The sequence below is a fragment of the Triplophysa rosa genome, linkage group LG3 (assembly GCF_024868665.1).
Source record: "Triplophysa rosa linkage group LG3, Trosa_1v2, whole genome shotgun sequence".
Lineage (NCBI taxonomy): Eukaryota > Metazoa > Chordata > Actinopteri > Cypriniformes > Nemacheilidae > Triplophysa > Triplophysa rosa.
In genome coordinates this window covers 8,753,296-8,766,267 of record NC_079892.1, presented here as the reverse complement: position 1 = coordinate 8,766,267, position 12,972 = coordinate 8,753,296, and the positions used below count along the sequence as shown (strand labels likewise).

Below are 12,972 nucleotides of genomic sequence, written 5' to 3'. Positions count from 1 at the left end.
GTCACTTGAGCTTTAATGCAATAAGGTTTTGCCAGAAAGCTCGATGTAATGTCAAAAAGTAAATGCAGTACAACATAACTGATAGTTTTTCTTTATAGTTTCCTTGTGATATATAGACATACGCCTCTTAATTTCACAACATCTATCAGAACAGTTTGAGATTGCCAGAAGAACAGATTTGCTTTCTTCAAAGCACCTGGATTTGAAGACGTGGTGTTAAAACTGTCAAAAACAAATCTAAAGTAACTTGGCAATTTCGACGAAGCGCTTGCTCAGCATCTGCGTGTGAGGCGTGTGGCGTTACACACTTCAACCGTGAGAAGTCATCGGCAAAGAAACCGTTCTTGCGAAAAGGAAACAAGCAGAAAAGATTCTCTACCTGAAATTCCATAAAGCATAAAGTGCCAGATTGTTTCTGAAGGCGGCGAGTCCATCAATGCCTTTTTGTGCCGTTGAGTCGTGAGTCATTTGAGGTAATGCTGTGAGAGATCTGGTGGAAATTGATTAAATAAAAAGGCGGGGAAGTAAACAGATTTTTTGATTAATCGATTCAGGATCTCGGGAGTATGGCTGGCTCGAACTTCAGACATAATTAAAACACACTTGCAATGCAAATCTACAGATTGGACCCTTGGAGAGGCCTGACCTCTGAAGATGTATGAGATTACTTCATGAGGGAGATGAAGAAGAAACAATGCAACGGATGGTTTTTGCCGAAAGATCTGAAAAATTATTAAGCAGTTTACCAAAGCCTTAGTGTTGCATTTTAAAGGTCCAGTGTATGAAATTTTGCGGCATCTAGTGGTGAGGTTGTGAATTGCAAGCAGTGTTGGGTGTAACTAGTTACTAAGTAATTGGTTACTGTAATTTAATTACTTTTCCCTTGAAAAAGTAAAGTAAGGGATTACTCTTATTTTTTCTGTAATTTAATTACAGTTACTTTTGATGTAATTAAACTAAATACTTTGTGTAATATATGTGTGTGCAATAGTGGAATTGACATCAAAATTCAAAGTCTAACTTTAAAATCTGAGCTTTAATGTATAATTCTCACATTTGTAATACTTTGGTCAGTTAATAAAAGTACTTTATGTAGTTTAATATTATTTATTTAAATGAATTAAAAGAGCCCTTTCATGTCTATCCTTGAATCACTAAACTCATCAAGGTTGATGTAGGATATAGAAAGTAATTAGTAATAAGTAACTAAATACATTTTGGAGAGAGTAATTTGTACAGTAATCTAATTACACTATTGAATATGTAATTAGTAACTAGTAATTAATTACTTTTTGAGAGTAACTTACCCAACACTGATTGCAAGCAACGGCTCACTCCACCCCTCCCTTTCGAAGCACTACGGCGGCTGACACAGGACAAAGATGTCGTCATGTTTTGATAAACGTATTTACGAAACGCGCTCTGTAGAGCAGTTTGTCCATTTAGGGCTACTGTAGAAACAACATGGAGAAGTCTATGTAGAAGTGTATGTAGATAGAAATAGCTCATTCTAAGATTATAAAAACATAACGCTTCATTATGTAAGGTCTTTATACACCTCTGAAGACATAGTTATGTACTGTATCTTATATTGCATTTCTGTCAATACTTTCTTTAAAGACAGTTTAATCATGCCGAAAAGTGGATCCACTGCAATATCACCTAAAAAAAACACTTGACACTTTAAGAGCCTTTTTCTTGACATACTCCAGCAGATAAGACCCATCTGGTCTTGGAAAATTGTCCCTAATGCCCCATAATCCACTGAGCTCGGCAGCATCCTCAAACAAACCAAGAGCAGTTCTGTGATCCGTACGCAAATGTTGCAGAAGCACCACCTCATATCTCTTCTCTCCTTCTGTAGGAGCCCCAAAAACCCTCAGCAGAAGATCATCAAAAGAGTCATTGGCGTTGAAGGTGACTTCATCAGGTAAGTTTATTCTGTTTAGAAGTTCAACGGTGCCAATGGTGAAGTTGTAAATAAAACCCCCTTAGATGACATCATGATTTATTTTGTTGCACTGAACCACTTAAACATTGCCGTAAGGTTTCTGCCCACGCTAAACAGACCTTTCCAAGACCAAGTCTTTGCTTGTCCTTGAGCTTATTATATTTGCAAATTCTGTCTTCCTCTTTAAACACGTATTGCACAAATGCATCATTTAGCCCCAAGTGTCATTAAACATTAATGTGACTCACCAAACCGTTCATTGCCGACAATATCACACCTCAAGGTGATCTTGGCTGTTTTCCAGGCCTGGTGGTTTGTTTTATGATGGTTGGGATAAGTAGTTGTTAGTTTTTCTTTAATTGCATAGTTGCTTCTTAAACTTTGGAGACTTGGGAATATGCATAAATTACAGCCATTCAGAAGACATTTGATGTTTAAAAGGATAGTTCACCCGAAAATGAAAAGTCTGTGATCATTTAATTACCCGCTTGTCATTTCAAACATGTATGACTTTCTTTATTCCTCAGAACACAAAAGAAGATATTTTGAAGAATGTTGGTAACTGAACAATGGCGGTACCCATTGACTTCCATTGTACGGACACAGAACCAATGTTGAAGTTAATGGGTACCGCCGTTGTTTGGTGACCAACATTCTTCAAAATATCTTTGTGTTCTGCGGAAGAAAGAAATTCATACAGGTTTGAAATAACAAAAGGGTGAGTAAATGATGACTGAATTTTCATTTTTGGTTAAACTATCCCTTTATTATACAGTTTTGTAAAGCTGGATGTTGAACCAATGAGATTTCACTGTGCACATTAGTAAAATAAAGTAAGTGAAGATTTTGAGTCAAATATGTAACTAAATGAGCAAAGACTGAGCAAGCGAATGTCATTTTTTTAATTTTGGTTATTAAAAACACATTGAGTGAATATGAACAGGCCTACTTTTCTCTTAAAACAAATCTCCCTTTACTCTCACAGCAGTGCCTGCAACAAATACGAGCTACTGTATGTCAGCTAGTCATTTGAAATATAAACCAAACATTATGAGCAGCTGTGTGAACATTCATTTTTAATCTTCGATTTAGAGGACACTCCAGAAGCCACGTGGAATCCTGGTACACATGTATAAACCGACTTACTGAAATGAGAAATATGTCCTTCACATTTTCAGAAGGCATTATTGTGTTAATATAATGTATCCTTTTGTTTCTCTGTCAGGACTATGGGATATAAAAACCGTTATATACGAGTTCCAGATGGACATCTGTGGATTGAGGGGGATCATCACGGCCACAGTTTTGACAGCAACACCTTTGGACCGGTAATAAATTGAGGAATGATGCCAAGTCGAGCATCACTCTTGTTTATAGGGGGGGATTGCTGTGTCCCTAACCCTCTGTAATAAACTTCAGCACATAATTTATACCACACTGATGATGTTACAGACATAAATGATCCTTAATTTGTGCGATGTGTTGAAATTGAGATATTTTTGTTCAAGATTAGAAATGGTTCTTTGATAAAGCTTCTTTGTTTCCCTTCGCTTTATTACTACATTATTAATCATGCATTTCAACTCTTTCCTCGTCCACGCAGCACGTGCCATAACTCACTACAGTAATTCGCAGTATCTCCAGATCTGTTGGCCTTGTAGGGTTTTTCTTATTTGTTGTGCAAAAAAGAACGTTTGTAGAACAATTTTCCTGTCAGACTAGTAACTGACTCTGTTGTGTAGTTTTTGTCTGATGATTCACTTTCAGTGTTTGTCCTCGGGCAAATTTTTAATGATGCTTCTTGTCAGAAAGCAAATGAATACGTTTCTCACTACCACACACTTCCTACATCTCCCTTATTATTGCTTCACATTCATTACCCATAATGCTGTTGGTCGTCCCCAGAGATCCGTACTACAGGGCTGTGTATAGATGTATTTGTCGGAAAACCGTCAGGTCGTATATCACTAAGCAAGTATTTGTGTTGGATGTTTCGGGCAATCGCTTTCGCTTTTGTCATTGCAGACCACTGCGTTACCTTGACTTGATGTATCGTGCAACGAAGTGTGTGTTTTTATGTGTTTATGAGGAAAAAGGAAGTCCTTTTTATGCCCTTCTTGTTTGAATATTTTGGTTCTTAAATAAGCAATTCATGCTGATGTCACAAAATTGTTGTTTTGTTTCGATTCAGACATACAGCATCCTGCATTCAATTCTTCATGCCAGCAGAACACTTTTAACTGACATTGAGGTTTTGTCATGCTGTAAACCAAAAGATCTGTGTGTTCCCTATCATCCCCTGCAGGCGATTACATTATCACCCCCTTCAAATCCTTCCAAACCCCACAGATATTTACAACACCTTCCAAATGAAAGTTTTCAGGCGCTCGCCGGAATCTCATCCACATCCCCCGGCTATGAAAAGCAACGGGGTCTTTCACTCCTTATGCTGGAAATGTATTGCTTTGTGTCCAGAAGATGAAAACGAAATCATCTAGTTCTTGTTCCAGCAGGTCTTTTCACACGAGAACGTCAGGGTATCGAAAGCTATTTTCTCTTTAGGGAGTTGTTAAGTTTTATGGAGTTCATGATGTCTCGAAAGCAGAAGTTTGATCATGCCGATCTCTCCACAGGTCTCACTTGGTCTGGTTCATGGCCGGGCATCTCACATCATTTGGCCACCCAGGCGGTGGCAACGGATTGTACCGTCCGTCCCCGTTGACCGAAGACCGCTGTTAAACTGGGATGGAGAAACGGAGGATGACTGAAATGGACAATTTTTACAACTGTGTGACGGAAAATATAAAAAACCTCTTTTAGATAGTTAGTTAGTTATTTTCAATTGTACATATTCTTGCACCATGTGGAGAGCTGTTGGTCAAATGCAATAGATACAAATGTCATAGATACTAAATCTGTATTATTTTATTAGTTTTAATAAAAGAATAAAAGAAAATGCCATACACTCATTTTTCAAATGGTTAATTTCTAACGGCCAATGTTGTTCCAAACAAAACAAAATATCTGACCTGACATTTATTTGCATGGACAAATGACTGTCGGCCTAATTTGAAAAAAAAAAACACAATATCTAGTAAACTATTCATATCAAGTAACAGGACATATCGTCGCTGTCCTTCTGAAACCTCAGATGTCCAAATTCGATGAAATGAAACAAAACAAAACATTGTACTTTGTAAAACATTAAAACTGTGCTGTTAAAGTTGACAAGCACTTTTTAAAACTTTTTATTGGTTATATATTTGCAAAACCCAGTGAGAAACATAAAGGGTGACTAATAATAATGATTTTGACAAAAAAAGTTTAAAAAATCACGAAATATGGAGATACGAGGTTTCAGAACGACAGCAGCGATATGCTTGCCATCTATCAGGACTATTTTGAATATAACCATAATATGCCATTTCATAACAATACATGTCATAAGCATCTAATTAAGTCTCAAAGATCTTTGCTGGCATTTTAATCGCGTATCTGACACAGCCACCTGTTCTGTGCCGTAGATAAAGCATTTTCTTATTCACAAACCCTGTGTAAAAGCAAAATTGGCTGCAATTTTATATCGATCTTGCGCTGCCTAAGATAGATTTGTCCTTAAATGCCATAGCTATGAATTTGCAGATTGCTATAAGACTGCTTTCCTGGAGGTGGTCGAATACCACGCAAGACTACACTCGATAGGATTTAATGCGAGTGGCCACAGGTCAATACGGATATTCGTACAAGGCTGTGATGAGTTCAATGGCTGTCAAACATAAATCAACACGGACAGCCCAAAGGCTAAAGTACGCCGAGGAAAAGGCACAAATCTTAGGCTACCACAGAAGCTGAAGATAATGGAACTGCAGCCAAGCAGGGCCTGAAGATCCCCGTCTGAACCGTGCATGTACTGTATATGCGCGTTTTTCACGTCGTGACGTTCTGTATTCTCGTCCTGGGTAAATAAGATGTCTTGCATTGGTGACAAAGCATGATTTTGAGATTTTAATCTTCTCCGAGACATGACGAACGAGCATGTCATAGCAGCTTATTTCAGTGGCCGCAAACCTCCACAGAGGAGCAGCGATCTTTCATTGAACATGACAAGCGCATTACATTGCCACGAGAGAAAATTTAAGCCCCGAATTGAATTTAACGTTACCTTACGGGGTGAAAGAGATGCTTTCAGTTGGTGATGTAAATGTGAGCTATACTGTTTTTTAGGGGAGCGCTTCTTTGCTGTGGATACTCATGTGTTCCACATTATGGAATAATTTTGGATAATGGATGTTCACTTGTCCTTTCTGAAATGTGAGTTTTAAGAACATAAATTAGAATTTAAAGGGACAGTTCACCTGAAAATGAAACTTGGAACATGTTGGAACTTCATACTTTGCAAGTAGATGGAGACGGCTGTGGTCACCACTAACTTTCATTGTATGAAAATGTGCAGCTTTCTCAGAGAGACAATTTCTTTTTCATGTGTTTTATAGCCATATTATATACAAAAATAGATGAAAAAACATTTGTAAGACTATGTTTAATATTTATTGTGCAGCTGTGCTCTGCTCTGCACAATGCCAAGACTGTAAAGGACACTATGTTTAACCTAATATGAAATATTCATAAATGAGTCAAGTTAAAGCAGAAGGATGTGCCACATTGCAGCAACAAATTATGCAAAGGCGAGATAAGGGTTATCTTTTCTCGACCCTGAGCACAGCTATATGATTTATCGAATCCTGATGCATAATTTTGAATGATAAGGGATTGTTTTTATGCCAGTAAAGATTTAACATTTATATCAGTTTAAATGACGAAAATGTGCAATGTTTTTTAGAAATGCTAACTAGTAACTAATATAAGCTATAGAACACTTCGACTTTGGAACATGTAAACAACCAACAGAACATTTATAACCAAATCAAAATGTTAAACAAATGTCTTTGTTTTAAATATATGTAAGATTATATATTCTGTCTTTACATCTTGCAAAGTGATCTATAGTCTTTTTTTAAGTAATGTAGATTCACACTAAATATTTAGTGGGGTCCGAAAAGTTAAAACTGTAAGTTCAAAATCTTACTTAGTTTTAAGGATTTTGGAAAATGTTCTATTTTTATTATTAAATAAAAAACAATCATGTACTATAAATGGGGAAAAAATGTATGGTAGTGTTTTTAATAAATGTGTATACGTAATTGCAATATAAAACTTAAACACTTTCGGACCTAACTGTTTAGAAATGAGTCTACCCAACCTGATCTAACGGGAATTCGCAACAATTATAAGGTGGCTATTTCGTATAAATTTATACGATGTGAATCATACAAAAACATAAAAAAGCAATACTGAAGCCTTACCCCACCCCTAAACTTAACATCACTGGTGCAAAATCAAATCGTACTAAAATGTACGAATAAGATCGGACGAATTAATACGAATTAGCCATGTCGTAAAATAAATAAAAATTTCCGTGAGATTGTGTTGCTCTACCTTGCTTTTTTTGTTCAAAACACATTTGATTCTTAGGAGCATTAATCTAAACATGGTAATGAATGCCATCCATAGTTTTATTTATGGTTACTTTACGTCGTTAAAACAAATACAACAAACAATAAATAAACACCACTGCTAAACTATGGTTTCAGTGCATTAACCCAGTAAATCATCTTAACGGAGTAGCAGAATGTGGCAGTTCACCGTGTTCGTGCTCCAGACATACAGAGCAATCTGCATCCCCATACAAAGACAGCAGAAGGTTGCTTTTTCAAGCTCTCCGTGTGAGCTCATGGGGTGGCAACCGGCTGCAGAACCAGACTGACCCAATTAAAACACAAACCTCAGCTCGAGGCCTCCAGGCAGCCTGCGGTTGTGTGGTTTCACTGATAAACAACGTGGAGAGCAGAAGCTGCTGTGTTAATACCTGGCTTTTGTGCGACGCTCCCTTAAGGCCGCAGTAATGGCAGCTACAACGGGGTATTTGCAAAGGCTAATAATAAGCTCAATAACAAATTCAGTATGCGTGTGGCTTTTGTGTGTTATCAGTGCGCTCCGCACCTTCTTTCATACATCCTAAAGGGTATTTGAGAAAATAGGTTATCATTTGCAATATGTTGGAAATTAGTGGGTTTATCCCTGGTGTAGAATCGATGAGGAAAGCTGCGTTTTTCTTTCGTCGTAGGGTGTGAGAGCGTATGCTCTTTCATAGCTATTAAAAGTCAATGCAAACATTACACGTTTGCGGACTGCTTGAAAAGAAATCGCATTTTGCATTTGTAAAAATAACGATTGATTTACAGACAATAATTCATTAGCACCTGATGCGTCGCCTAAAAACACCTCAAGATGGGGAAACAGTGCCATCATGGGGCTAAACAAGATGGTAAATATTACACACAATGTGAGTTTTTTTTTTTTTTACATTAAATCATTCGGAACACACTCGTGTCCAGTGTAACTTTACGAAGTTTATTAAAAAGAACACTAAAAGAAACTAAATAAAAAACACGAGAACTTAATCAAAGTCGTTTAGAACTGAATACAGAGAACAAAATGCGCGTTTTTAGATGTTTTAGACTCGTTTCTGTGAAGGACCAGACACATGTGCAGCTCACTCTTTCCACACAGGCACTCATTCCACTCCGCTGTGTAAAGCAGCGTCAGGGTTAAACACGTGAAAAACAGTATGACTTATAGCTCAGATAATTATTTAGATTAATATAAACTCATACTTCAAAAAAACAACTAAAACACTAAAATCAATTTAAGATTTGTACATTTTTAAAAACTATTATTATTAATATTTTTAAATTTCCCCTTGCCGCGGGGCCCCCTAGAGCAGAGCCATTGAGAGAGAGAGAGAGTCGCGTCAACTCCGTTGACGCCAATGGAACAGTTTTTTCATAGCAATGGAGGCTATCAATAGTTCCCGGAAGTTACTAGTTACGCATGGAGCTGCGACTAAACAGACCAACTGAGGTAAACTTCGAACCTATTTAAAGACGAAAGCCATTTCATGAATAAAAAATGAAAGAAATAAAGCATTTAAAGAGGAAACAACTTCCTGGAACTATCTGAAGGCTCCATGAATCACGTTTTGGACTTCCGTTGGCAGAACCCTCTCTCTCAATGGCTCTGCCCTAGAGGGCGGGGATCGCAGCATTTGCGCTTGTCACTGACGTCCACTCTCCAGTCCGGCAGGTGGCGCTGCGATGCTTCAAGTACGTCATTCATGTCAAGTGAAGTTGTTTTGGAAGCGTCTCAACGTTAGCGGTGTTAAAACATACACCCCTGTAAAGGGATATCTATTTATTGATGATATACCCCCGTAACAGAAAGACCTCTCGGATCGTCACTATCCCCGGTAAGCTTTTTGTTGTTTTGTCTTTATAGAAATGTGAAGCAGTCGGGCGACTCACCTATGCTAGTTTTGTGCTAGTGATGCAAATCTTCATCATGTTGAGGATTGCGTGAAGTTAAGACCGTTTAGATAGTGTATAGATATTGTAATCCAACATTAAACCGCATGTTCACCACGTGTTGAGAAGGTATGACCAGTTCAACTTGAAAAACTGATTTCACTAAAATAACAGTTCACGAAGCTGTCTGCAAAAAAATCTAACTAGTATCAGCATTGACATCTTTATTTTAAACAATGTACACCTTAACTTGCTTCTTTTTTATAATTGACCGCACTTTTTGCGAGTTGGTTAAAATTTAAACCACACATTTCTCATGTGCAGTTATTGAAATACTCCATTATTTACATCTTATTCATTTTAAATAATTCTTTTTTATTTTAAAACCTTTGTAGGTTTTTTTCATGAGTTACAGATTTTGAGCATGTTTTCAGCTCTTTTGAACCCCGTTTAGTTTTCCCATTGATTTGTGCATTTACTTAAATGTTTCACATGTAAAGTGTAGTCATACATCTGATGTTCATCTTTTTCCTGGCCTGTGTCGGCATGCTCCAGATCATTTGAGTGCTGCGCCCTCAGGCCAGCGTTTCCAATGAACATGTCCCTGGCCCAGAGAGTTCTCCTGACATGGATCTTCACGCTGATCTTCCTCATTATGCTGGTCCTCAAGCTGGACGAGAAAATCCACTGGAGCTGGTTCCTTATCTTCCTTCCTGTCTGGACCTTTGATGTCATTCTCCTCCTCATGCTCATTGTCAAAATGGCAGGCCGATGCAAGCCAGGCTTCGACCCTCGCAACGGTGCGGAGAACTTGAAGAAGCGCGTGTGGTACCTTGTGGCCATGCTTCTTAAACTGGCGTTCTGTCTGACACTGTGTGCGAAACTAGAGAAACTGATGGACGTGTTGGTGAGCTCAGTGTGTGTACCTCTCTGGGCATTGCTGATAGGAGCCATGGTGGAGCTGGGGTACAATGTTTTCCACTTCAGAAGAGACTGAGCATGGTACTCTTTGAATGCCAGCAGAGAGATGCAAGCTATAATTCCCATAAGTCTTCACTGTATTCATAAAGGGTTGAGTAAAATCATCTTGAATATACATGTCGTTCGTACAGAAGGGGATGTAGAATGGACAGTAAGAATGTATGGCTCTTTTTTTCAGGAATCGCTTGTATATTACAGGTAGAACGACTACTATGCTGAATTGCCTACATTGTTCATATTGATGCAGGAAGGTTTGTGAAAGTTTCTGCTCAGGTGACAGAAATGATTGATCATGAATGTTGATTATAATATTTATTTCATTTTAGTGAACACTGAGATCATTAGCGACATACCTCTACACAAATGGACAACACAAAAATGGCAGTTAATACTGTTTACACACACTGTATTTGTTTTCCGACTAGTACTGTAACACAATATGGTTTGCTAAATGAAAAGACAATGTTATGTAATAATGGTGTATATTTAGTTTTGTCTTTCTTTAACATACACTTATGTTCTTACATTGCAAAACACACTTATTGCATTTTTTTATTTTCAGAGTGTGTAAATAATAAAACAACAGAAATAAGTTTCTTGTCATGAAAAATGACATTTCTGTTCATTACGGCAACTATGTTTTAGTCCATTTTCATAAGCACCCGCCTGGGTATCATATTTACAAGTGTTCGCAGGAACATGAATAAAAAGTGTCAAAACAATTCAGCAGGTAGCAAAAGATGCACTGAGACATTTCTCAAAATATCTTCTTTTGTGTTTTTAATGGATAGTTCACAAAATATCATTAATTCAGTGTTTCTCAAACTGGGGGCCACAGATTTTGTGGATTTTTATGAAATTGCATTCATTCACCCTCATGTTGTTACAAAGCTACGAGTTTCTTTATTGGAACGCATTTTTTTGCTTCTCTTTTTTTCCATTCAATGAAAGTGAATGGTGACTAATGCTGTCAGTCACCTACATTCGACCTTGCATCTCCTTTATTTGTTCCACAGATGGAATAAGTCATACAAGTTTAAAACAGCATAAGGGTGAGTAAATAATGAATCTTTCCTTTTATATTTACTGTTCTTGTAATTATACTTTCTTTGTCATAAAGCAAAATAATTTCAACAATATATAATGAAAATAAGAAAAAGCTGAGTTTTACAGCAGGTAAAAAAAAAAAAACTTAAAATTTACAACAACATATTTGTAGCTATGAATTTACTTAGATGGAGTTCATAAGTGATTATACGGTATACAAAAATATTCAATGTGTCTTTAAAACTGGAGTATAAAATAAACAAGGGTATAAAACTGTATACAACCCATATGTGTACAGCCCTGACACGACACTTACAAAAAGAATAACTCAACTGTTTATTTTATCCTACGTAGTTTGCAGTTCTTTTTATGTTAAATTTGTTTTATTAAAAAATTATATTTGATCAAACGTAGTATTTTGACTTTATTTATAATATAAATTCAAAAGGAAGCTTAATAAGTTTTAGGAGTGATAGCTAGATTTTAGTTTGCATAGCTTCGAGGTCTGATCATCATTCTGACAGTCTTAAAAGATTGTCTTACATTGGTTGGATAATATTCCATTGTAATATTGTGCCATGTCCCCCAAAATATCCCGTTCCGCACCCCTTTGTATTTAGTGTGATAATATTTGCCGTTTAAGTTGGCAGACATGCAGGCATCAAACCACCAGCCGGAGCTGTAATAAGCTCCGCAGTTTCCAGAAGGATACAGGTCATTATCTCTGTCAGGCGTGGTGAAGAGCTTCTGATCGTGATTGTACTTCTCATTAAACTGCATGGCGTTGCCAGCTGTACCGGAATAACCACCAATGGACAAGCGGTATTGTTGGCTCTCGTTGGCCACGTGGAAGTGGTCATAATGGGCATATTCTCTGACCCCTTCAAAGTCTTCCAGCTCTATTCGCAGTGACATGTTTCTCGCCTGGGTCAGCCAGTGGATCTTGTCATTGCCGAGCCAAAACTCGCCCATTAGTTTACCGAACCCCCTCTTGTATTCGTCCCAGGTGCGGTTAAAACTAATGCTGCCATTAAAGCGTTGCTGAATCAATGTCCAGCCCCCTCCGGAGGTCTCCATGTCACAGGGGACATAGAACGTGGTGTTCTTTGATCGTGGCGTGACTCTGTACACGCCATTCTTTCGTGCTTTCGTAATGTAATCGGCGCAGTCCTGTGGCAGTCCTCTTCCTGTAGGCAATAGAATAATTTTGTTACCTCTCCCTTTGTTGTAGAACATTTCATAAACAACTTTAATCTGCGTGCTTGCATCTACTTGAGTCATTTGAGGTTTTTGCTCGCCACTGTTGCCTTTGGGTTGCTCATTAGGGGGTTTGTAAGGCTCTATTGTTTATGAATCCTATTGGAACGGTATGTCAAATTGAGATTAAATATGAAAATGTATTCAGCTGGTAAATATGAATCATATGTATTTTTAAATCAAAGCAGCACAATGATGTTAAACCGCAGCCACAAATTTACGCTCTGCTGATAGCACTCAGTGCTTCATTTAAGAAACGTTTCTTTTTTTCGCTTTTGTTCACGTTTTATCTCAATTTATTGAGTCAAGCCACCT

The 12,972-nt window shown here is 37.6% G+C and overlaps 3 protein-coding genes across 6 annotated transcripts in view; 2 read left to right on the top strand and 1 right to left on the bottom strand.

Annotated features, from left to right (window-relative positions):
- The window catches only part of immp2l (inner mitochondrial membrane peptidase subunit 2), a 68,646-nt gene extending 63,741 nt beyond the window's left edge, over positions 1–4,905 (top strand). For 2 of the 3 annotated variants that reach the window (XR_008962689.1, XR_008962688.1), the window contains 4 exons: positions 1,865–1,930; positions 3,177–3,279; positions 4,257–4,488; positions 4,585–4,684. Coding sequence is in view for 1 of the 3 variants with exons in the window: in XM_057330372.1 (XP_057186355.1) it covers positions 1,865–1,930; positions 3,177–3,279; positions 4,585–4,719 (304 nt within the window). In the remaining 2 variants the exon portion in view is untranslated. Of the gene's footprint in view, positions 1–1,864; positions 1,931–3,176; positions 3,280–4,256; positions 4,489–4,584 lie in introns of all 3 variants that reach the window. The other variant, XM_057330372.1, reaches the window with a different exon arrangement.
- Positions 4,906–9,164: 4,259 nt separating this feature from the next.
- Positions 9,165–11,853, top strand: tmem60 (transmembrane protein 60). Its single transcript, XM_057329314.1, has 2 exons — positions 9,165–9,317; positions 9,928–11,853. Exon 2 carries the CDS (start codon positions 9,965–9,967, stop codon positions 10,367–10,369), a length of 405 nt encoding a protein of 134 aa, XP_057185297.1. The 5' UTR covers positions 9,165–9,317; positions 9,928–9,964; the 3' UTR covers positions 10,370–11,853.
- A 22-nt stretch (positions 11,854–11,875) lies between these two features.
- Positions 11,876–12,972, bottom strand: part of erc1a (ELKS/RAB6-interacting/CAST family member 1a) — a 32,998-nt gene continuing 31,901 nt past the window's right edge. For both annotated transcript variants that reach the window (XM_057329306.1, XM_057329307.1), the window contains exon 3: positions 11,876–12,587. In XM_057329306.1, the coding sequence (XP_057185289.1) occupies positions 11,884–12,587 (704 nt within the window). In that variant the 3' untranslated portion in view covers positions 11,876–11,883. The remainder of the gene's footprint in view (positions 12,588–12,972) is intronic.

Bases quoted from the DNA above. Each gene is read 5' to 3' on its own strand.
- tmem60 (XM_057329314.1), top strand. From the start codon at position 9,965: ATGAACATGTCCCTGGCCCAGAGAGTTCTCCTGACATGGATCTTCACG.